Source organism: Vanessa cardui, chromosome 7 (genome assembly GCF_905220365.1).
Source record: "Vanessa cardui chromosome 7, ilVanCard2.1, whole genome shotgun sequence".
NCBI lineage: Eukaryota > Metazoa > Arthropoda > Insecta > Lepidoptera > Nymphalidae > Vanessa > Vanessa cardui.
This window is the reverse complement of record NC_061129.1, coordinates 8,175,794-8,201,170: the sequence shown is the minus strand read 5'-3', so window position 1 is coordinate 8,201,170 and position 25,377 is coordinate 8,175,794. Positions and strand designations below refer to the sequence as shown.

The window sequence follows — 25,377 nt, the reverse complement described above, 5'->3', positions numbered from 1 at the left end:
CTGCGGCGTATGTCAAGGATTCTTACCAGTTTGTTGGTGAAATCAAAGACCTTAAATTAACCAACAACGAGACAATGGTTAGTTTTGATGTCCAGTCATTGTTTACCTGCTTACCCATACAAGACTGCATCGAAATTGTCAAGAGGAAACTACAGACACACAACATGCCTATTGAATATGCAGAGCTGTTACATCACTGCCTCACATCTGGTTATTTATTGTGGAATGATGAATTCTATGTACAAGTTGACGGGGTAGCCATGGGTTCTCCAGTATCCCCCGTGGTCGCCGATTTATTCATGGAAGACCTGGAGGAGAGGGCTCTTCGCTCCGGACCTATAACACCTAGGTTTTATAAACGGTACGTAGATGACACTTTCACAATATTACCTAGTGATCTGACATCTGCATTTTTAGTACATCTTAATTCTATAAATAAAAACATTCAATTTACTATGGAATTAGAGGCAAATAATTCTTTAGCTTTCCTTGACATCCTTATTATCAAGAATCCTGACAATACATTAAGTCACACAGTTTATAGGAAACCCACACACACCAACAAATACCTCAATGGTGACTCGCACCACCACCCTAGCCAGTTAGCTACCGTTGGCAAATCTTTGTTTCAGAGAGCCCACCATCTCTGCGATGCTGAACACCTAGAGGACGAGCTACGTCAGGTCAAGCTTGCACTCCACCAGAACAAGCTGCCCGTGCCTCGCCAGCATCGCAGAAGCCGTATCAAGCCACCCACAGTTGAGCGACAACCTGCATTTCTACCATATGTGAAGGGAGTTACAGACAGGATTGGCAACATCTTGAAGCGAGCTTCAATTAAAACCGTTTACAAGCCTCATAAGAAAGTGAGCCAGTTCTTGAGACCTATCAAGAGTAATATTCCTTTACAAACTGCAGGAGTATATAAACTTGAATGTGAGTGTGGTTTATCTTACATAGGCCAAACAAAGAGAAGTATCGGTACCAGGGTCAAGGAACATATAGGAGATGTCAAAAATAGGCGTTCTTCTAAGTCTGCAGTCTGTGAACATGCTCTGGATAAACCTAACCATTTTATCCGATTTGATAAACCACAGATCCTCGCAAGAGAACACAGATTCATTCCTAGAATGATACGCGAGGCTATTGAAATTCAAAAACATCCGAACTTCAATAGAGAAGATGGTTGGAGACTTTCTAACACCTGGGATCCACTTATTAAAAATTTAAAATCTCAAATCCAACAGACTGCAAGACCTAGAGATACAGTTAGTGCCTTCTGCGTGCAACCGGAACGTTACTCAAGATATCAATTGAGAAATCGTTGGCGGTAGTTGTTAATAATATTTCCTTTGTTCTTCAAATAGACAAATGTCATCTTAGTCTGCCCGTGACCACGAACACTGCAAAGTGCTCGAAACGTCGGGATGTTTAAAAATAATTAATATACGCGATTCATCCGTTATAAATAGTTTTATTTAAATGTGTAATCATCGCGAAAATTTAAGACAACATTAAATTCTATAGTTTCTAATATTTACAACGACTTGTGTCTTACATTTCCTTTCATATATTTTTTTAACCTGAGAACACTTTCGTTTCCATTAAAAAAAACATTTTATATACAGCTAAATAACTAATTTTTTTTAATTATTTTTCATAAACAGACAATATTTAGTCTATGGACTGGGAAATACTTAATATTTTTAATTATGACAAAAGTATCGTCAAGTTTTATAAACATTTCATGTAAGTATAAATATTAAACAATCCCCAAAAATACGTAATAGTGCACAAAAAATTGTCATTTGTTTGTAATTCAAGCAAAGGAAACACGCTGTAATACCTGTTAAAGTCAGCTTTAATATCGTAATCGTTGTGTTTCCATAATCATAATCTAAGCGAAATTTACAGTAAGCTTGTCATTGCATACTTTAATTTAAATATAAAATATTACTGCTACATTTTCACAGCCAAGATAAAAAAAAAAAAAAAAAAACAATTTTTTTTGTGTACAATTCTCACACGATAGAAATGAAATTAAAATATATTTCTTTCGTTTCATTTAGTTTAAAATTACAAAGGATTAAAGAAGAATGATTATAAAAAACATCAAAGCATTTTTTTTTATTTATTTCAATACACTATTTTCGTACCAAAGTATTATAGATTATGGTTGCTCATTTATGTTTAGCAGTGACAAGTTAATTGGTGTCAACGATTGAAGCGAATAGAAAACGCTGACGATAGCTACGCTGTCATCGCGTCAATAAGTCACGCCCGACGCCTATCGAGGAGACCCTAAGGAGTATCCTATAATTACTTCATGTCACTATTTAGTTCCAGTGGTGATAAAAACATTCGATAAATATCGTCTCTATTACATTACACTTCTAACTTTGTGTTTGCATTATTATTATATAAGATATTTATTTTATGTCCAACAAACCTTTACTTAAAAGCGATTAATATTTTAATCATTTTAAATTCCTCCTTTATTTAATTTATTAACATAACCTCTTATATGTATATCGGTTTCGCACGCGGTCGCAATTTACTTAAGCACCCTGTTTCAATTTGCTATTTTTTATTTATGCTGCGTAATCTGTGCGTTTCACCCTTTTGTAATCAACGAAAATTACTGCTACAAAACTGTTATCGTATGCTTTAATCTAACCGAAACGGTCCGCTAGCTTCTATTAAAAAAGATAAATGTGAGCTTATGAGTCTTATTAAAATTTGCTTTAATGAAAATTAATTACGTGTAACTTAACTTTTAAGCATAGATATTTCCCTTACTGAACCTCTGGACACTTTTAAATTTATATAAGTACTTAATTAACAAAACTCGGAAATAATGTATTTTAAAATGTATTTATTTCTTTTATTACCATGGGCGAGAATATGTTCTTTCAATATAGTTAGAAAGAAAGATACTATCTCAAAGGGAATTCGTTCGACTTAATTCATATAGAAAATCTGATTGACATCCAGTAAGACCTCCCACGCGGCGAAGCTTGTCCGTTTTATACATTATTTACATGCAATTGTTGAACTTCATTTAGATTAAACTTGTAAACAAGTGTCAAGATAAATATACCTAATATAAATATATATGTTATAAGTCATTAAGCTTAAAGATAAGGATAAATAATCAGTAAATTCCATATATAGCGCATAATTAAATTTCGGTGAAATAAGATTATACACGACGTAAGAAGTTATAAATATATTAGTTGCTATTTGAAGTATTACCATTGAAGTGTTTACATTACATTTTGTATTTGTGTTGTGCGGTGAATAGATTTTACTTCTCGTTTATTTTCACGAGGGTCGTACCAATGTGTTATATTCCCCTTTTAAAGGTAAAACAACTCTTTGTGCCAGAGCGTCTCTTGACTTCACCACGCGGGACAATTTGTTCACTAGAAAAAATAGTCAAGGGTTATTTTGCGGTTACATTGTATCGAGTTTAAGTCTCATAAATTATGTTACTGCACTCTTAACTTTAAAGCAGAGTGCACCAGGTGGTCGTAGCTATTTTTAGTCTCCTGTTTATGCACCAATAAGGGAATAAATTTTATTTTATGACTTCCATTCAAACCAAATTTGATTAATGGCCAAGAACAATTCGAGTTTTATGTAGCTTTTAAGAAGTCAATCCTATTTACAATCAAATCGAATTTTCGAGAATTGTTCATTCCACAGAGGTCGGTAATAAGTTTTTTACTCAGCATCGAAGCGCGGGTTGACAGCTGGCCGGCATGTTTCGCGGAGCGTGATATTTTTTGCAAAGACATGATGTTTGCGGTCAGAGTTAAAATTTCAGCGATGAAATCTAATACATATTAGTAATTCTATACTGAATTACACAGCGTGACGAGATGAGTTACGGCAATGTATTCAAAAATATCAGTATGTAATGGAAACCTTAAATTAATAGAATATTGCGCATTATACCTACGAGTTAGAATAATGTAGAATAATTTAATAATTTAGAATTTTATTTGCAAGTTTATTTATAAATACATTTTTTTTTAAAACGTAACACGGAACCCACCTAAATTTATAAATGATATTATAAATACCTAATTCATTACGGTACATTCTAAAAACATAATCGGTTTCTTTGAACAAATCGCTTCAGCTACTGGTAATTGAACGCTCGCAGTTTGTACATACGAGTAAGTACCGATTGCGCATTATTCATAATGAAGCCGCTCCTGCTCTGTTCATTAGAGGCATCGCTAAGTACCTGCGAGCTGCCCCCTTCAACTCCACTTCCGGTCAGCTCTCAACGCGCTTTAGGCAGTTCCTGTACTGTGCAATATCCGGCCGCAATAACAATTACGTATTTAGATCGAAACATACGCTACTGAAACTGTGTTTCATTTACGTTTTTAATATGTTCAACCAGTTTTAACTGGATTATATAAATTTTGATATGTTAAGATAGAGTAAAATAAAGTTGTCTCTCTTTAAGATTACTAACGGCCCCATAACAACTAATAACGAGTCATTCTACGTGGGGGGTATCTGTGGCATGGCTTAATTTTTTACAAATATATTTAACGAAGTATTCTATCTAAGTATCAAAATATTGTTTGGTATTTTGCCAATATTGCTTTTATACGAAGACTTGTTTTTGTTAACTGCAAATATGTCCAGTTAATTTTAATTGCCTAAGAATAACCTAAAATGCAATAAAACTCTTAGCAGACGGTTTAGTCACATTAGTTCTATCTTTTATACTTAATTGCTGACTAATGCATAACTAAAACATCTAAGCAGCTCGGCTCAAAGAATCCAAACAATGGTTGAGTAGTGTGACAAAAAGGTTTGTCAGTCACCAAACGAATGTGGATTAATCTCGTTCCCATCGTATTCGGTACGGCGCAGGCGCAGCTTTGAATCTTGGAAGGTCTGTCTTTAAGGAATGTATCGTAAATCATCGAGTATATCCGTTCTCAAAGATACCGACATCGTTCAAACGTTCTACTGCCCACTACTCATTGTTATCAGAACATTGTTCATATTAAAACTTAAATACTAAATATTTCATTATACATTAACAGACAAACATGAAAGATTATTATTTACATTGAGGTTTATAGAAATTAAGAACGTCTATTATAAAAATTAAGACTATGCGGAATGTTGACAGAATTTCCCGTAGAATTGCATTTCCGTTCCTCTGAAAGATGAATCAGAATTCTTATCACAGCAGTAGCAATAAGCAAAGTTGTTATACTTTTTAAAAAATTTTTCACTATTACTCCTAAGTCCTAATATTTGAAATGCAAAAACCAAACCATCAACATCATATATTATAACAAATTTTATTGAAAGTTTCTTATACAGTACAATATATACAAGAGTTTCATTTTGAGTACTGAATTTAATTATTTTAATATATGTGATAACCTGTCTAACAGCGAACAATGACTACGGGCATATGTATCAGCTAATTGCTTGGACACGTCAAAAGCACCGCCCATTGAAAGGCCTTTTGTCCGCAACGTTGAGGCACACAGCCTCATGAACGTACATATGCTCTTAATTAACTCATGAGCCTGGATAGCACATAGGCAAATAATCAAATACAATGATAACTTTATATTACTAATTCTCTTTATATCATCCTTCATTCAGCGTCCCGAACAAACATTAGTCTTCAAGCAAAAACGTATTCACAACACATATTACTCCTATGTATGTGTACAATCCTCTATTAGAAAATACAACGAACAGTAATGAGTGCTAATTTACATTGAGCTCTTTAATTTGCATAAAGGTCATAAAACAACCGACACATTCGACCTAAAAACATAGCAGCAGTTATTCTCAAAGAGGTTACATAGCTATCCAATAATGAGAAATTCGTTTGCGTTGTGACACTGAACTTGGAATAGTGTTTGCCCGCTGAGCCATCGACACCGACCGGGGCTTGTAGGCGGTGCACTGGTTCTTACGCAACTATTCGGGAACCTTAGTTCTGCGTGTACGCATGTGACAACGGACGCGGGCTCGCATCACCACATTAGCATTCTACCGTTAACTCTACTTGCCAAGGCAAACTAATGACGCCATACATACAAAACAATACTAAATATCAGCACCTTTATTTTCTCCGTCGTGCTTTCTAATATTACTAGTACGTATACTGATAACAAAAGATAATAAATATTCGCTGTACGTGAACTTTGACCTTCATCTATTGGAACAGGTTGTCGTTATCGTAGCTTTTAATATGATATCATTAAATATGTTATTGTATAATTCCATCAACGTATTGCAATTTTACCTGATGATAACCTTTGCAAGATTCAAGTGTAAACAGAAACCGATATCCACTAAAATACACACTGATTATCACTGCAGAAATTTAAATGCATAATATTAAAAAATATACATTTTAAAATGTTTAATTTTAACCTACATCGTTTTTAAACGGTAAATCATATGGAACACGCTCAATAATTATAGAGCAACAGATATATTTTTATGTCATTTGTATATAAATATTTTTCACCGCATCTATCCAAACCGCAGCCTTATTATAAAAGATTTATATTGCGATAACAATGTTTGCATGTAATAATAGTATCGTTATTGATATCAACGACACGTAACTATATAACGGCTACTGCTTCTAATTCAAGAAAACAATATTTCTCGAGAGAAATTATTGTTTAAAATGTTATTTCAAATTGTATCCAATTTAAATCGAGTTGACAATTCCAAAATATGTGTTATCATTTCATCTTATTATTATTATTAGATAAAATTCTTCTTCTAATTTCATTTTAAATTCAATTTATATTCATTATAATTCAATTTAAAATTCTCGTTAAAAAACGCTTTTGGTAAATTGCAGTTTTGAAGAAGCTAAAGTATTCGAGTATTTATTTTATAAATCGATTCATTCTCATTTCTCATTCACAAAATATCTAAATGTTTAAAAGTAAAATAGTATAAATGTTTACTTTGGCATAAAGATGAATAGAAACGTAAGTATGTTACGCGTTTGTAACGATCACAAGGATAATCGGAAAATTACTCTTGGCCCAATTGAAGAAACATATCCGCCGATATAAGTCACCGAGGATCAATTATATGTCATTGTCTTCGTTAAGGCGAAATACTGGCGTGAGAAGAAGGGCTTATACTCGTACATTCTTTTGGAACCCTTTGTATACAAACAATGCGATTCATATCTTTCCATTTATTGATAAGAAAAAAATTGTTACGTGCCTAACCTCTTATTCATAACAATTTTTTATCTTTAGGCAAACTTGAAAATGGTCCATCAATAGTAAGTGGTCATCACGGCCCACAAACATTGGTACTGTAAGAAATATTAATTATTTCCACATAACTAAGATGTTATGTGGCTTGTTAGACTGGCTTGCTTAGGTACAAGTAGAACACATGATGAGTGAGTGGTATCTATCGAAACTTGCACATACTCGTACCACTCGAAATATACGGAAAATATATCACAGGTAATTGTAAATGAAATATATTTTAATTCCTGTGAATTGCATGCCTTAACCATTGAAAAAATATGCCAAACATATAAACATACAAAAACCACGTCAAATAATAACAAACTATAATAATCAAATCAATTTTCCTCGAAATAATTTCATTTCGATTTAACACATTTAAAACATTCATTTATACTAATTTTCTGACGTAATCGACGTCTGAAAATTAGTATAAATGAATGTTTTAAAACTTAAACGATTTTAATAAAAATATATTTAATCGCAGCTTTGGAGAAAAAATATATTTGATATGAAATTGTTTTAATATATCGATAGAATAACACTGAAACGTAATGATTGGTTCACCCACTCTTGTAAAATACACGTAGTTATTACTGCTACAATATTATTATATACTATAAAATATAAATATCGTTCTAAAATATGTACCTGATTTATAAAATGCAATGGTCCACTCACGCGACAAAGTGGCGGCGGAGACTCGTATCCCCAGAAACAATTCCAAGGCATTTTTATTCATTTTCACACGCTGAAATAATAAGTCGAAAATTTTGCCTCCATTTTCACGGAACACATTTAATTCATAGAAAACAAGAACCGAAATTTGTTTCTATTATTCATATTATTTAAATGTGGAGTCTCGTAGAAAAAAGTAAAATTCACTTGTAAAAAGGTTTTGAAGCGGTTCTGGCGAAGAATTTTTACAATCTACGTTAACGAGCGTCCCCGAGCTCCGCCGCCACACAACTGAGGTGCACATAGCAGCTGATTCGCTCTCATCAGAGACCATCACAAAAAAAGGTTCTACGATCCACTAGTAAAACCATCTAGGCAGGTTATTTTACAAAGATAAATGTATTAAATTACCAATCCATACATAGTAATATCGCAATAACATATTAAAAATAAATTAATTATTATATTATATATTACCATTTTACTAGAAAATTTATTAAATAAAATTTGAACTTATCGTAGAATATTTTTTACTATATACGTAGGCGAACTGGCAAATAATCCACCTGACCACCGTACATAGATATTGGCTCTGTAAGAAATATAAATTATTCGTTACATTTCCAATGCGCGACCAACTTACAGAACTAAGATTACGTCTCTTGTACCTGTGAATACACTGGCTCTCTCCCTGCCAAAATCGGGCCACAGTGATACTAAGTATTTCTGTCTGATAGAAGAATATAAGATGGGTTATCGGTACCTACCCTGGCGGGCTTGGCTAGAGTCCTAACATGTATATTTATGTCATAGGAGCTCTACTCGTTGCGGCTTCTACCGCGAATAAATATTACCATATTTATAGGTTAGTCTAATCGTATATGGCCATATTTACTTGTCTTGTTTTCTTTACAAGAATTCTGAACGGCTCGATTTCATGAAGTTCAACATTGAAAGAGTGTTTGAATTCACTTAAATAAAAAAAAAAATTCTACGCCTCTACATTAACGAAATAACGATCTTGTCCTGTGTCTTCGAGTTATGTATATATCAACACGTCTTCGAGTTATGTATATATCAACACGTCTTCGAGTTATGTATTATATCAACACGGAAAAAGTGTACTTTTGTTATTATGTATTGGTTTTCCACACACTACAAAAACTATCTCAATGCTTTATTGTCAACTTATTTACAAATCCGCAAATGACTCATAGCGCTCGCATTTTTTTACAAACCAAAATTTAAGACAGTTATATATATATTACATACTTATAGGATGTGTACTTATAATATATATATTATAGAATTATATTTGTATTTACCAAAAAAATAATCCTTTCTGTGATATATTTGATATATGTATGAGGCAAAATACTGGCAGGAATAATGCGCGCTCACGTAGGACAAACAAAAATATTTTCGTTTCTTAGTTTTTCAAGCCATACTTTTTAAACTGTCTTTAATTTTTAGTTCGTAAAAAATTGCGAGCGCTGTGAGTCATTTGCGGATTTGTAAATAAGGTGACAATAAAACATTAAGATAGTTTTTGTAATGTGTGGAAAACCAAAACATAACAACAAAAGTACACTTTTTCCGTGTTGATATTATTTCAGATTTATAAAATAATCATAATCATTTAATTTAAGACACGTCAAAAACTAATTTTTTCATTCATATAATTGTGTAAATGTCAGTATTACATGAAAAGAATCGTTCGTGATGTGATAGAGATGGTGATATTTTCGTAATAAATATCTAAGTGGTGGCGGTAACGATGGTGCGGATGTCGTCCTAAACGAACCCGGTAGCGTTGGCAACTGTGATTGACAAATTCTACACGGCCCAATAGAGTTCAGAAGCAGGATCAATAGCTCTACGTGCTTTCCTAGAAACGGGAGGGTATTTTGTGATAAAAAACCAATAACTTTTTTACCAGCCCAACCCGGGGTTCAAGCCCAAAACCCAGGATATAGTTTAATTTATCCAATAGACCAATAAAAGACAACCTTAGAATATATTATTCATTTACTAATGAAGTACCAAAAAGCATATATTAACTAATCACTATAATGTCAAATATTTTTGTTTTAAATTAAAAATCTCATTAGAGGCAGTTTGAATTTTTAAATTGACAATTGAATAAATGATTAACTTTGGTACGGATAGAAAAGCCATAATATAAATTTGAATAATCCTTTATTTAAGCTGTACATATATTATCTGTAGTCGTAATCATCCCCTTCGAAACATTTTAAATAAATACATATTAGTCCATTATCCATACGTACACATTCCTAGCGTATAATCAACACTTTTATGTGTATATATCATTAACATGCATACGATACTCAAAATCCATTATACACAATCTACAGAATTATTCCTGACCAAGATTATCTCGTGACGATTGTCGCGCGAAGAGTATTAAATATATCGAACAGATATATGTACATATATTGCTGTTCGATACCATATTATAAAAAAGGGTTTAGATTTTAAGTGTAATTAATATATATTTTTAAAGAACATAACGGCAACACTATATGGATTGCTATATTATTATTATACTTTGGACGATTGCGACCAAAAGATGAACGAAGCCGTTGGTGAAAGCTAGAAAAATAATATATTTAAAACGTGACACGAAGAATAATTTTAACACTTTTTAACCTACTTTGACTATTAAGTCAAAGTAAAATTTAGGTTTCAAACATTAAAATTTAAACCAGGAACTAGAAACTCGTATGAAAATTAATGCTAAGTCTAATGTTATTTATAAATATAATAGAAAACTAACCTGAGACACAAACTGTATTGGTGTGCTGACCACGGGCGGACGCTGGCGGTCTCGGGACCACGGGCATGTCCAGGGCATACTGATATGAGGAACAGCTGATTTTACACTTCATAAGAAACACGACCATTTACACAACTTGATTTAATATGACCTGTTGGATGTTATGAGTATGACCATTTTGATTGATTAAATAATTATATAGTACGTTATCATTATTAAGCAGTACACGATTATTCCTGGGTACGTGCGTGCAACAGGATAGTAGGCGTACGCATGCGTGCGAACTGTAAGCCGCGCGGCTCGGGACTAGGAGGCCCGAGCCGACTCCAGGCCGCTATACACTTGTATTGTATGTAGTGTGCACTGTACGTTTGTGAACTACATAAAAGAACCCAAACACTCCCGGCTTGAACTACGGGACGGACGTATCAATTGCCTAACCACCGTATGTACGTTCGCGTTAGGTACGAATATAACCGCTGATGTACTCTTACTGCAATATTTACGTCATTAAACAATATCAAAGCTGCTACTGGAAATAACACGATTAAAACTTACAGTAAGAAAAGGAAATGTAGGCCATCGTTTCCGTTGATATTAGGTTCAGAAAAGCTGGAGGGACTGAGCTTTGTACAATAACGATTGATTGGTTTGAATGATTTGATACTGATATCACTTTTGAAAATGTAATCTTATCGATATAGCTTTCTTTATAAATATGTTTTGCTCATGTTTGCTACTTGGGGTTGTGCGCCTAATCCAATCGATCCATTAAATTATTATCCTACGGCCTACCTCACTCCGTTCTATGACATAAATCTCTTTTTGTGAACAAAACTAAATACTGTTTCAATCCAATCTAAGAAATTCATCTTCGAAACCGAAGCACACCCGTGACGTTAGAAAGAAAGAAAAGTTGAATAGATAATTTTCTTTCTTTCCTATCAGAATAGTAGTTTTTGAAAGCATACAGAAGAAAAGAAACAAATGAACAATTTCACAGTATCTCCCTGGATACTATAAATATATATTGCCTATTTATTTTTATCTAACCTTACTAATGTAGAACACAGTAATTTTTTTTTAAATTATGGAATTAAACTAAGGTCGATCGATATTATCCAATGCCAAAACGTAGAATTTTTTCGGTGCTTGATTTGAGTGTCGTTTTTCTTTCGAAATAAAACTAAAAAGTATATAGTAGGACTATATACTTCGGAGTTTTATGTTGCTTAATATATATACTTTTGTTGCAAATCTTATAAAAAAAACACTAATAAAACAGAAAAAATGGATGAGCAAAGCAAGAATAGGTACGGTTTTTTTACATAAAACAGTTCGATAAGAGGTTTGATAGAAGATATTTCTAAAAATGTGTAACTTAGTAAATGACAAATGGATAAAAAAATATGGTTATCGTTTGTTTATGGTCTTCAAACTGCGTCTTTAGTGCACAATTCTGACCTTGACTTGTGTGTATACTAATACGTTATTTTTAAGATAGCTCTATAATTTCAAGAGGAATCTAAATGATACTATAATAATATATAGATAATTAATTATTCGAATCAGCTGAACATAATAAGTTACCAACAGAACTCTACCATGGTTACAGATGAGATTCTTATTGTTTCATATACGTTTCATCAATTATCGCATTTACCTAATAAGGTCTACTCCATGAGCGAACCATAGACTGGTTGCTCATCAGCTAAACTAGCTGTTATGATGTAACCGCTCATAAATTAAATAAGGTTTTTATCTCAACGAGTTATTTTTAAAAAAGCGTTTGTTTAAATTTTAGATGGTGTAATTTTATTCGAAAACAATGTATCTCCTTGTCCGAAAATATTAGAGTTACTACGTAGGATATTTCATTAATCACAATTTCGCTACAAATTGTAATAAAGTAGAGAATGTTTTTGACTTAAGGAACATTTGCAAAGCGCAATTGTTCCAATAGCAATTTAAATCGCTGTTGTTGTTGTAATTATATTGCACCGTATAGTTTACCTTATATACTTATTTTCTGTTTTACCTCTGTAATTTATAAATACATACACATATTGTATGTACATAGCTATACACCGAAACTATATCTGAATATGCTAGATATTTAACATGAATTTAGAGCAATTACAGAACATTTTGTTTGACCTCGACAATTAATTTACCTTAGCTATGGACTGAGCATGGATGCTACATTCACTAATAACTCTCAATTAACATTCACGCACATCAAATATAGAACCTACATCAGAATATGCTAACAAAGTATGTAGATCAATTAATAACTTCAGTTTCACACTAACTTACGATTTTTATTTACCATGACTAGCTAGACCTATAGAATTGTATTGTATTTTATATTGCTACAATATCAACCGATAAAAGGAATCAAATGTCAGTACTAACAACAATTTAAAGGTATAAAAGATATAATTAAAATAAATAGGAATTTTATACGTTCTTGTCTCGCTTCTAATAATTGTACCTATACGTAATTCTCGAGTGACCGCGAGTGAGTGAGAGATAAATAATATGACAATTAAAAATCTAAGCGATATATTTCAACGTTTCATCATATTCGTTCTCTTATATTATGGAATAGAAATTACTGTATATATTTGTTTAATTAAGCTAGCTTTTTGCATTTGTTTTTTTTTTATTTTACTGCAGCTGACTGGGTTCTTTCTTCCGAAACAAATGAACGATAAATAAAATCGTGTTGATCAACGGAAAACAATTAGAAAATGTACTGGATACAATAATGTACAGCATCCACGTGTATAATATTTTCTTACACTAATTACATCATTAAAAATCAACGTACACAGGGATTAGAAATGATAGTTTAACATACCAATTTTGAATCCTCCGTACTCATGAGATTATGATACCAGGAAACAATTATTCGTATATATTTTAAAACACAACATTTTAATTTATAACATATTAATAACCACAGTAATATTATTATAAGTATAATAAAAAATATATTTTCCATTGCAAAGGTAAAGACGTGTCTATACGATGATTATGGCACACAATTGAGCATAACTACGAGTGTACCTATGTCTGAACACCTCACTTGACTGAAATAAACAACCATTACGCGCTTGGTTGGCCTCTTTGAACCTGAGTTCAAGTCACTATTGTTAATAAATTAATAATCAACACATAGTGCTTGATGCAGAATTTATTGGATAATTGCAACTTGTAAGGCGCATCGTTAAGAAAAAAAGATAGATGTATTAAATTCAAATATCCTTAACATTCAAGTATACAATACTTACTAAATATTATGCAAGAAGTTTTTAAAAAAAGCACTATCAGTGATTTCACATTTGAATTTTCTTCGTTGCTATTTTTTATTAATTTGTAACATATCGATATAATACCTTCCTTGCAAAACATTTATAAATATAATATTATTAGGGAACTAAAATCAGTAGAAATATTTAAAACCAATATAGGCGGTTCTGGGAATACCACTACTTTTTTTCATTTTCGTTTATTATCATAGTTTGTTAATTAACTCTTAATGAATACTTACTTATCATATTTAATGTTATAAAGTCCGAAAGCATGAGTGTAATCCTGTTACGTATTATTATTTGTATCTACAACTAGAGGAAAAATGGACAAATCCTCGTTCTGATGTTAAGTGGTTTCCTCTGTAGGCATACTTACATAAATTGCACCAACCCATTCCTTATACAATGACAGCGCTGCCAACCAAATGATCTAAGACCTTAAGTCTCTCCAGCCATTCTAACTGTAGGTAAGACATCAATACATACCATTGTACTGCTTGGCGTTAGAATTTTCCTATACTCAAGAACGATTGCAAAGTGAAATTGCATATGTCAAGTACTATTTTACTTTATTTTTTTATTATACAGTTACTGGGCTTGAATTATTGTAGCCCGAATTAATAAACATTCTAGGAAAAAATCATAGATAGATATGTGGCAGGACTGGATTAGGATAGGACTAGGAAAGTTTCGAATTTACATTTGACATTTTGACAAAAATACTTGTGGTATTATACATGCCATACTACCGAGCATTTTTGCTTGCCGTTTACTCAATTGGGCATGATTGCTAAAACTAGCAGAGACGGACATAATGTAGCGACAAGGAAGTTATAAAATCTACGGCAATTTATTGGAATTAACAGTAATTATTTAAATAGTTTTTGACATTAACTTTTTAGTTTGTTAATAAATAATACGAATAGTGAAAAAATGTCACTTACATGCAGTAATTATGCAAGAAATTTGACAAAGAGTATAATATATGGTATATTTTTAAGATATAATTTTCAAGTAAAGTAAAAAGTAAAGTAACAGTCTGTAAATTTCCCACTGCTGGGATAAGGCCTCCTCTTCCATTAAGAAGAGGATTTGGAACATATTCCACCACGCTATTCCGATGCGGGTTGGTGGAATGCACATGTGGCAGAATTTCGATAAAATTAGACACATGCAGGTTTCCTCACGATGTTTTTCCTTCACCGCCAGCACGAGATGAATTATAAACACAAATTAAGCACATATATATAGTGGTGCTTGCCTGGGTTTGAACCCGCAATCTTCAGTTAAGATGCACGTGTGGTAACCACTGGGTATAATTTTCTGGACGAAGAATATTTAGAGGAGTTATAATATCATTACCATTTCCCTTAACAGGAGATAAATAATACCATTTGCCTTCATAGGCTAATGTTTACTTAACTGTATTGAAGAGGTTATCGGAAATGTAAAATCAAATCAAACTACTTATCATTTAGATATAATTATATTTTCGAATCTAAAATGTACAAAAAATACAACTTAAAAGTAATGTACTCTTAACGCCTGCTTTTGTCGATGGATTAAATTATAACAATTCAAATACCTTACAGATATTTGTAATGTCGGCTTCATTAATTGACAATAACTGTGGTAAATGTTCAGGAGCAAGCTATTAGGAACAAAAAACAGTAAGCTACTCGTACTATTATCATCATTTTACTGCTTAATTTTAAGTTTTGATATTATTCGAATTTCACATCGCAAACAATAAATTCGTATTCATTAATATCAGGGCGGTCATGTTAAAGGCTTTTGACAAGACATTGATGTTTTCATACAACTGATTCATTTTAGTTGAATGTATACTAAAAATAAACATAACTATCAATTTTAATATTTAATCAACCACATTTTATAACAACTTTGGTTGTGTATTCTAGTCGTAAAAATATATGTTTAGCTATTTACAATATATAAACATACATACATACAATACTTAGAAATGCACAGCAACACAAAAGAGCTCTTATATTAACATTTGAAGAACTTAATAACACAGATTTAACGGCCATCTGCAAAAAAGATTACGGCTTACGATTAGACTAGTTAGTTCTATTCAATGTAGATGAAGTTTGAGTCTGTTCAAGACTTGGGTATTACATACTTAGTTCTTAAAGCTGATAAACATCTACCCACCCGTAACGCTGTGTCAAACACATTCGTTTTTATTATAATAATAGAAAGAAGCATAATTATACTAGCGATAATCCTTTCTGCCGCTGGCCCACATATTTATCATTTAATCGTTTTTTCGAAAAAACATAATTAGCTTAAAGTCATCATCTTAAACTGAATTTTATCTCTAAAAATATACACAGTACCCCTCGCAGACGACAGGCCAAGACAAGAGGCACGATTTTATACAAAAAATAAAATCAACCTTGTACGGGACCGTGATCACCTCGTTGTGTTAGCGACTGTCATCCGACTATAAATATATTTATCACAAATTACCATCTACAGAGGGATTATGAATTACATCAAATCATTTAAGAACATCGAATGTTTAAAAGCGAAGGACAGAATTTCGTAAAGGTATAAATGTTAGACTAATTATGTTTTCCCTTCGAAACAAAGATTCCCGTACCCATCAATGTTTCTTCGATTACTTTTGACAATATTTTACATCCCCTAGATTCCTCCTCACAGAGTAAAGAGACCGTTATAAATAAACCTCGGTATATCACATTCTTAACGCAGTCCAATTTTAATAATTTTGCTGTAACATTGGATGGAAGATTTGGACCCTATTATCGTGTTGCATTCGTTACTCTGTGATATGGAAGAGAAATACATTTATGCAAAAATAATTATTATTTGACAATCTATAACATTTCCAATTATACATCATAACATTTCCAATTATTTGACCAAATATTATTATATTTTTAAATTATATCATATCCTTAAATATGATTTTATTCAATAATGTTATATAGTTTTGAAATTACCATAAATCTTACAATAATACATCAGAATAGCAGCCTAATCAAAATTATATTAACCGTATTTTAAAACAGAAATTCATTTAGAATTAATCGTTTTGATCAATTTTATGCTTTAAAAGATAATTAATTAATGAAGACTTTACTTTTAATATCAAATTATGACTTAATGCTCGAACATTAAAATGAGGTATAAATCCTTTACACCGAGATGGTAATATTAATCTAAGAGTTTAAGAGTAAGTATACAGACAATTTGCGTATGATTAATATTTAATTCAATAAGCCCAATTCAACAAGTCAATCCATTTATCAAAATATGTAAGTCTATCTTTTATAGGATAAATTTTTCGTTGATTACAAGTTCACCAATCACTTCATAGCTAATGTGGATGTCACCGTGTGATACTCTACAAAAGATAAAATTAACAGTGATCGTATAAATTTCTAGTACTACGTTTCTATACAAAACTTATGTAGCTTGAAGGTTTACAAAACAAAAGAAGAATTAGGACTAATATTTTCTTAGCGTAGCCGTTAGTTATACAAAGTTGTACTTCATTTTCAGGAGTAATTTGCTCCTGCAACGTTATCAAATTCGCTGTAACACATCTCACCAAATATTCGATGCTATCCATTCTCATTTATTTTTTAACTCGTCAATTTACGTAATGTACGTTGAAAGTTAGCATTTCGATTTTAACAGGAAGTGGAGATGTAGCGTCTTTGTAACTAGCGCCTACGCTTGATAAAAACATAGACAATAGCATCCTTGGTTTTGTTTTGGAAGACAATATACCAATATTTTAAAGTTTATAGGCAATTTTAAATGTCACAAACTCTTACAATATAACCTTTACGCCTGTAATATTATTACAAAATAATAACTATGGATTTATTGAACTATATTAATTTATTCTTCAGCTTTGTTGCATTCATATATAAATATAGATACATCTAGATTAATTTTATCAATAACGAATCTCTCCTGAATTCGATGTAAATAATAAAATGTTTTTATTAAAAATTTCGAGAGCAACGAATCACTTCAACAAAAGTACAAAAGTCGTGTATCGTTTAAACTATTTATTAACCGTTATTTATATTACATGTATAATTACATAGTCTCTTCGTAAAGATGGTATTGAAAAATATCTTATATTATCTTTAATATCAGGCACGCATGCATTGTTACAGCTTGTTAACTATATTCATTTTCGGATAACCAATTTCTTCAACTCGTGCAATGGACGTGTTATTGAATTGAATACGAGTCTTCATATCTTTTATACTATATAAATCTGTAAAAAATATAGCCTTTTGGGTACATTTTGTCCGCATCGAGACGTCAAAAACTATGTGACGGCATTAAATGCTCTTTTAACAATCGAATAAATATGCTTCCAATATTTTCAATAAGTTACGTAGACTTGACTAACTCTCAACTATTTTGTTTAACGTCGTCGCGTACCTAGCAAGGCCATCACTTGTACTTTATGGAATCGGTATTACTAGTCGGATACCATCACGCGGATCGTCTCCCCGTATCGAACTAAATGGAATGAAATTTAATGTTATATTGCTACATTCTTCGGATATTGTAAAGCTTTATCTCACTATTAATCATGATACCAAAGACGATTTAAGTTTTGATGAATTCATTAAACGGAATTGGTCAGTATTCTAAACATTAATTATGCATTTTAGGGTATAAAAATATTATTATAATTCTTACACGGTTTTAACTCGTTAAGAATAACTTTATGGATACTCGCTACTATTATTTGTACGTTCTCGTTTAGGTAAGTTTATATAACATCACAATATTTTTAAGTTACTTTTACTCAATATATCTATGGTTGATGTAGATACGACTTTGTTCTCTAAGAGTACCGGAAATGTTACACTTTGGGCCAATACGATTTTAGAATATATAAAACTTTGAGTGTAAATATGTCGATAGAAATCTTCCATATAGAAGATTATTCCTTAGCAATCATGCGCTTTTAGGCTTCAAACAGAAGTGAAATATTAAGTCAGTTAAGTACCAAGCATCTTATAAGTAATTGCTATAAAACAAATTATACAAGTTTAAAAAGCCTCGTGAGTCATAATTAAAATTCACTGGTCAATGTGTTAGGACCTACTTAATAATTTATTTAGCAATAACTTTTAGAAAATATACAAAACAGACAATTTCTCAAAAGATACTCATATTACCGAATGAATTGTGACCAAAGATTCAACGAGTATAATCTGTTACAGCAATATTTATATTCGAACGTGATCTTCGTTTGTTTAAAGGCGACGTAAGTATAGTACGACACAACTTAGATGTCGCATCGGCAAAATTCGTAAAACCGATCACATCCGAATTGAGTACGCTATCCCAAATTATCAATATTTATTCCTCATGCGAATATGATCTTTACACAAACGTAATAACAGGTAATATCATATGACATAATATATTCGTCAATTTGACACGTCGATTTACATGCACTTGCTTTCTCTGACGCGTGAATCTATAGCGACGAATAGCGTCGAATGGCGCGATAGGGAGCTATTTCTATTGGTTTAATTTTCATTCCATTGCATTTTCCGATGCTACATCTAATTTGTGTCGTACTATAAATAATTAACAGGATATTTAAAGTTGAGTTCGAGTTGTGGTCCCGACCGAGAGAATGGTTTCTGATGAAACGAAAAATATTACATCGATAAATGATGAACGTTCTCTGATCACAAATCGCACACCGCTCATTCAGAATCTTATTTTACACTTAGTTTAATTTTACACGAAGTAGATATTAAATTGTGCGATTTAATTTTAGTAAATTTCCAAATTTTACGTAATTTCAGACATTTAATATAATACTTTTTCAATATTTTAAAATTGTTTCTTAATTAATCTTGAGGTAAATTTCGTACATATAACTTTCGAATGACGGTCGTATATTACGTTAATTATTACGAATAATTGAGTGCACAAAATTTTAATGAAGCTATATTTACTAAGTATGACGACAAACATCGATGTTAGACACAAACGAGACCACAGACTACAACTTGACATAACGCGATTAATTCCATTCAATCCGGTGAAATACAAGATAACACTCAACGATGAACCATTCTAGTATTGCAAAATATTATGGTACACTTGAATCTACGTAAAGCCAAAATCATTGCGTTTTTTTTTTTTAAATTTACAACTTACAAGAACGTTTGAATCGTCATTTAACAAGATTTATAAATACCGAATAGCTGCTCAAGACGCATTTATGTAGTAAACCGTAAACGATGAATATCATTATTATAAGTCGACACGATTTAAATAAATAAAAATCCTAAATCTGTTTCTAAATCAAGATAATATTTTTTAGCATAAAATGTCGACTCGCGACAAGGTGAGGAAATAAAGCTTCGATTTTTAAATATTTTTTTTTTAAATCATGAAATTTTTATATACAAGGCTACGTTTTGTAATGCCTAATTTTAAGTAACATGACAGCGAAATGATATATTTGTGCATCTTTTGATGTTATCTGAGCATACACTTTTTTCATATTTACTCACAAGAAGAAATTACATTAAGGGCTGATTTTTAATCATAATCGTGATGAACAGCTTTATATATGATTATCAATCATATCAGTTGTGGTCTGTGAATTAACAAAATTGTGACAAGATTTACTTTATTTTATCTGTCACTATTTTGGAACTAAAATCGATTTAACTCAAATTAAATCAATTTATCATTTTTTAAATAATAAATTTTATAATACATTAAAAAAATATTTCTCTACAGAAGAATTAAATTCTTATTTGTGAGTAAATATGAACTCTTAAAAAATCAATTATGTTCAAAACAGATATTATTATTTTTTTAAAGAAAATCATTAAACTTGCGTCTTCGTTCTTGAAATCGCACCGAACAAAACTGAGTATTTCATTTGGCATATTTAAATATCATAACGCATTAAAATGCTATCTAAAGAGATATGCTCATTTCAAAAATCATAATATTTTGTAGCAAAATAATGAAATTTTATAATAAATAATAAAGGGGAAAACATCGTGTTACATTAACGTCTACGAAATGTAGGAATAAAGTAGAGAATTCATACTTTCGCCAGATATTTTCGTTCAAAAATTATATACTTAAAAATAGCATAATGGAATTATTAGAACTGTGATAATGAGCACGCAGGCAAAAAAAAAAAGAAAATAACAAATGTTTTGTATAATTAAAGTATAGTATAAACAACTTTAATAAATCAATAAATGATTATTAATATTAAAAGAAAAATTATGATACCATATCAGAAACACAAAGGTAGATTAACAAAATATTTACACTAAAGCAATTGCTATAATTTAACAACACGTTATTTACACCCATGTCTGCTCGTTTCCATACTCCCCGCAAGTGACTTCCGTCCAGCGTTACGTTAGGTAAGCCTGCCTCTGCCGACACAGGGACCCCGCTTCCGGCGAGTACGGACCACGAGCATCTCATACGCTTCTTCGAATACTACAGTACAACTTAACTTTGTCATAACAGGTAACATCTGACTTTCACACTATAATACATAACGTTCACAACGCCAAAAATGTGTTTAATATTTCTATACAATATTGCACGCGGTATGTCACTATTGTATATTAATGAATGTAAACTAGGCGTACGAGTCAATCATATTGCGAATCACATAATTTCACTCCTCAACGGGAAGCTACCGTCGTATTCATCGTCGAACCTCATCAACAACTATACATAGACACATAAATCTATGACTTACAATAAACTGAGTTCTCATAGAACTTAAGGATACATACGATCGACCGTCGATCTCCATTACTCGAAAATATCACTAGCACTACTAGACTATATACTATCCACGCGGAGACGCTCCCGCTCGGCGCCTGCGGTAAATGCAAGGGCGGCCCGGGCGCCCGCGCGTCACTGCGACAGCAGCTTCTGCAGCAGCGACGCCTTAGCCGAGCCCGTCGGCGCCTCATCACCGCCCGCCGCCTCCGCCGAGCCCTCCGTAGTACTCTGCCAACACACCACTCCGTCAGTCAGCCCTGACACGCGCTCGAAACGGATTCACGATTACATATCGCACAGGGGACATTGCCACGTCTCAGATCTGTCTATATATGGTCTTAAAAAGACATATTGATTGAGGATGCGATAAAAAAAAGCTATTTTAAATAAATTTTTATTATTTGAATATTTATTATAATATTAAATAAATTTGAATTTTTATTTTTAGTATTTTCAAAGGTTGAAATTATTAAATTTCGCTACTAATTCGACCATTGTTATTATTATATTTAATATTTTATTACATATGAGACGACTTCAACAACAAAATTAAAAAAAATATTTTTAGTCTATCATCATAACATCATGTGTAAGTAGTTAGGACCGATCAAATTTAAAGCTTAACTATTCACTAATAAATAAAACTTAATTTCCAATTAAGACATGGTGAAAAAAACTATTGAATTATGAAAAATTATACTGTTGAATCGCTTTCAAATAAAAATTAACTATAATACCAAAAAAGGAAGAATTAAAACATAATTCTAAGAATCACAGCTTGAGTAAATGCCTAATACTATGTAATAAGAGAGAAAGTGAAATTAGGTTGTTTCCAATTCAAATAAGAATACATCTTGATTACTTACATAAATAACTATGTAAAAATCATATTACATATGGTTCGGATTAATAAAACTTATTGAGACACATGAGCTGGAAAGGATATGGAAAATTCCTAGATGAATTGAAATCATTATTTTTTGCTTGAAACTTACGAACAATATAATTTGCACCAATGATTATGAAAAATATAGTAGTACTACAAAAAACCTGATACCTAACCAGAGACTCATTGATATTCGAACCGACAACGTTGTATATACTTTTATATTCTTTAAACTAGTTGAAAAATTAACTTATAGTTGTCTGTTATTCACAACTTGGATCATTTACTTATTTTATCACAATATCAATTTGAATTAATTTCAATTAAATCCAATAACTCTTCGCGGTCCATATATTTGATATTTCTGTATTAACACTTTGGTCGTAAAGAATATTTGATTTTTATAAATACTGCTGTGACTCCAATATCAAGAATATCAAATTTTATAACATTCGTTTCAAAATACATATTTCAGTAGGAAACAACCCAATTGGGACAATTCACAGTGACTTTTTATAATTATTTAACGAACGATTTATTTTAGAACTTGATGATAAGAAAATTTTGCAACTCGATTGAGATTCGAATATAGAAGCAGATAACAGTAGACAGTACTTAAAATAAAAACATCTAATAACACAATTAATTATTAATCGTGTCAATCAATCATATAATATGTTAAAAATCTCCTTATTATATCAAAAAGTATCTTATCGTATACCGTAATATAAAAATATCGTTGTTCATTAGAAGCGTTATTAGGATAAAATAGTCAACCATTACTTTAATTGTCCAATCATAGTCAAATACTCGATAAATTATTTACTATTGTCTATCGGTGGTAACTATCTATTAAAACATTTTTGTTTTAATTGTTTGTGCTATTGTTAAAATGATGTAATTACAGTACTCATTGCATTGGATGTTTAAAATACATCAATAATTATTTCTTCGTCGAAAGCACTGTTTTATCACGTCGAATTCCAATTTTAAAGGAAAGAATAATCGAGTTGCAGTATTGACTTCTAAAACTTTGAATAATCGATTATAATACTCTAAATGATTGTTTTTCATTAATTATAATTATATTGTAAATAATATTAGCCTAATATCGAAGAAGAGTAATTTAAAATTTATTCAAGATAGTGAAATAGAATTACTCTGTTAGTCATAGGAGTTAATAAGTAACAACATTAAATCATACTAACCTTAAAATATTTTTAATTACTATATAAATATTGCATAGCATGTTGTTTATTTGAAAATGATTTCAGAGGTAAAGAGCAATAAGCAGTTGAAAAATATTAAGAAATAAGTGAGGGTGTATACTTCGTTCTCAAGTATCCGAATTACGATGTTTCTATGTAAACAGTATGAATGAACATTTTGATCGCACCTCACATTTCGATCGAAATAAAAATATAATCATGCAATCAATTATTATAATGATCTGTAATACGGCACTCGATAAACGACATAATTCGTATGCTATATATAAAATATTTTACGAGCAAAATAATAAGCAGTCCAATTGCAAAATCATAAACATTTTATATAAACTACACCTTAATTAAAACCGTAACCACAGTTTACCGCTTGCGCATGCGAATTACCCCATTTTTAAGCTAATATATCACAAGTACAGAAAACCTAGGAAGCGATGACATTTTCATGTTTTCATGAATTCATATAATCTAAATCAAATTCAAAATGCATATATAATTATGAAATAATATCTATAAGAATTATTATTCAAATCACATCACAAAAGCTTTATTGATAATTTAGAAATGTGCCAATCATTGTTACTGTAGCAAAGCGTTGGACGCGACTGATTAGAGTCGGAGTAGATTCGAAATCGAAGTGAGAGAAAAACTTCACGAGCGTCGTTGGCACACCTCTGTCATTCAGCCTCTAATAGTCAGATGGTCGACTCGACAACACACGCAGCAGAGCAGACTCAATACGTAATATTTATATAAATGTAATTCTACAAAAATAATGGAAATCGATACAGAAGTAGTGTAAAAGTGACTTGATGGTTTGGTACCGCTGGTCGCGTCCCTGGCTTACCGGTATGCTCTGTTGCGACTCCCACGAGTTTGCCGACGCCGATGACGCTCGACCCCCCACCACACCACCGCCACCTACATACGTACACACGGATACATTGCCAGTAACTAGCCGTCACTCTGGCAATGTTTTATCACCACATTCTCTTTTGTCTATGCTTACTTCTCAAAACAACGAAAAGAGTATTTATTAGATGTCGCTTCCAAAACTAATGTTATTCGGTTTTATTTATGATATATGCACATTGCCTGATAATAAATTGATCAGTTCATTCACTGTATACGTTACACTTCGATATACGACCCGTTTATTTTTTATTTCATATTTTTGAAACTATTATTGTAAAAGAAGTAACTGGCTTTATTGTTAAACAGGAGTAAAATACGAAAATACCTGTGTAAATAACTGGCAATACGATCTTTTATTGTTTAACGCTACATAGATTTATGTATTAATTTAGATTATATTTATTTCTTCTAGCATAAATAGCAAGGTAACCTACTAAAATAATTA

At 31.6% G+C, this 25,377-nt stretch overlaps 2 protein-coding genes across 15 annotated transcripts in view; both read right to left on the bottom strand.

Moving 5' to 3' along the window:
• Nucleotides 1-13,669, bottom strand: part of LOC124531375 (tensin-1) — a 96,558-nt gene extending 82,889 nt beyond the window's left edge. The window contains exon 1 of one of the 4 annotated variants that reach the window (XM_047105929.1): nucleotides 13,631-13,669. In XM_047105929.1, coding sequence (XP_046961885.1) covers nucleotides 13,631-13,654 — 24 coding nt within the window. In that variant the 5' untranslated portion in view covers nucleotides 13,655-13,669. Of the gene's footprint in view, nucleotides 1-7,940; nucleotides 8,258-10,767; nucleotides 10,974-13,630 lie in introns of those variants that run through there. The other 3 variants (XM_047105931.1, XM_047105930.1, XM_047105932.1) reach the window with 3 other exon arrangements.
• A 1,885-nt stretch (nucleotides 13,670-15,554) lies between these two features.
• LOC124530785 overlaps nucleotides 15,555-25,377 on the bottom strand; it is a 49,868-nt gene continuing 40,045 nt past the window's right edge. For 9 of the 11 annotated variants that reach the window (XM_047105069.1, XM_047105064.1, XM_047105067.1 and 6 more), the window contains 2 exons: nucleotides 24,865-24,938; nucleotides 15,555-22,133 (listed from right to left, as the gene is read on the bottom strand). In XM_047105069.1, coding sequence (XP_046961025.1) covers nucleotides 22,038-22,133; nucleotides 24,865-24,938 — 170 coding nt within the window. In that variant the 3' untranslated portion in view covers nucleotides 15,555-22,037. The remainder of the gene's footprint in view (nucleotides 22,134-24,864; nucleotides 24,939-25,377) is intronic. The other 2 variants (XM_047105063.1, XM_047105070.1) reach the window with 1 other exon arrangement.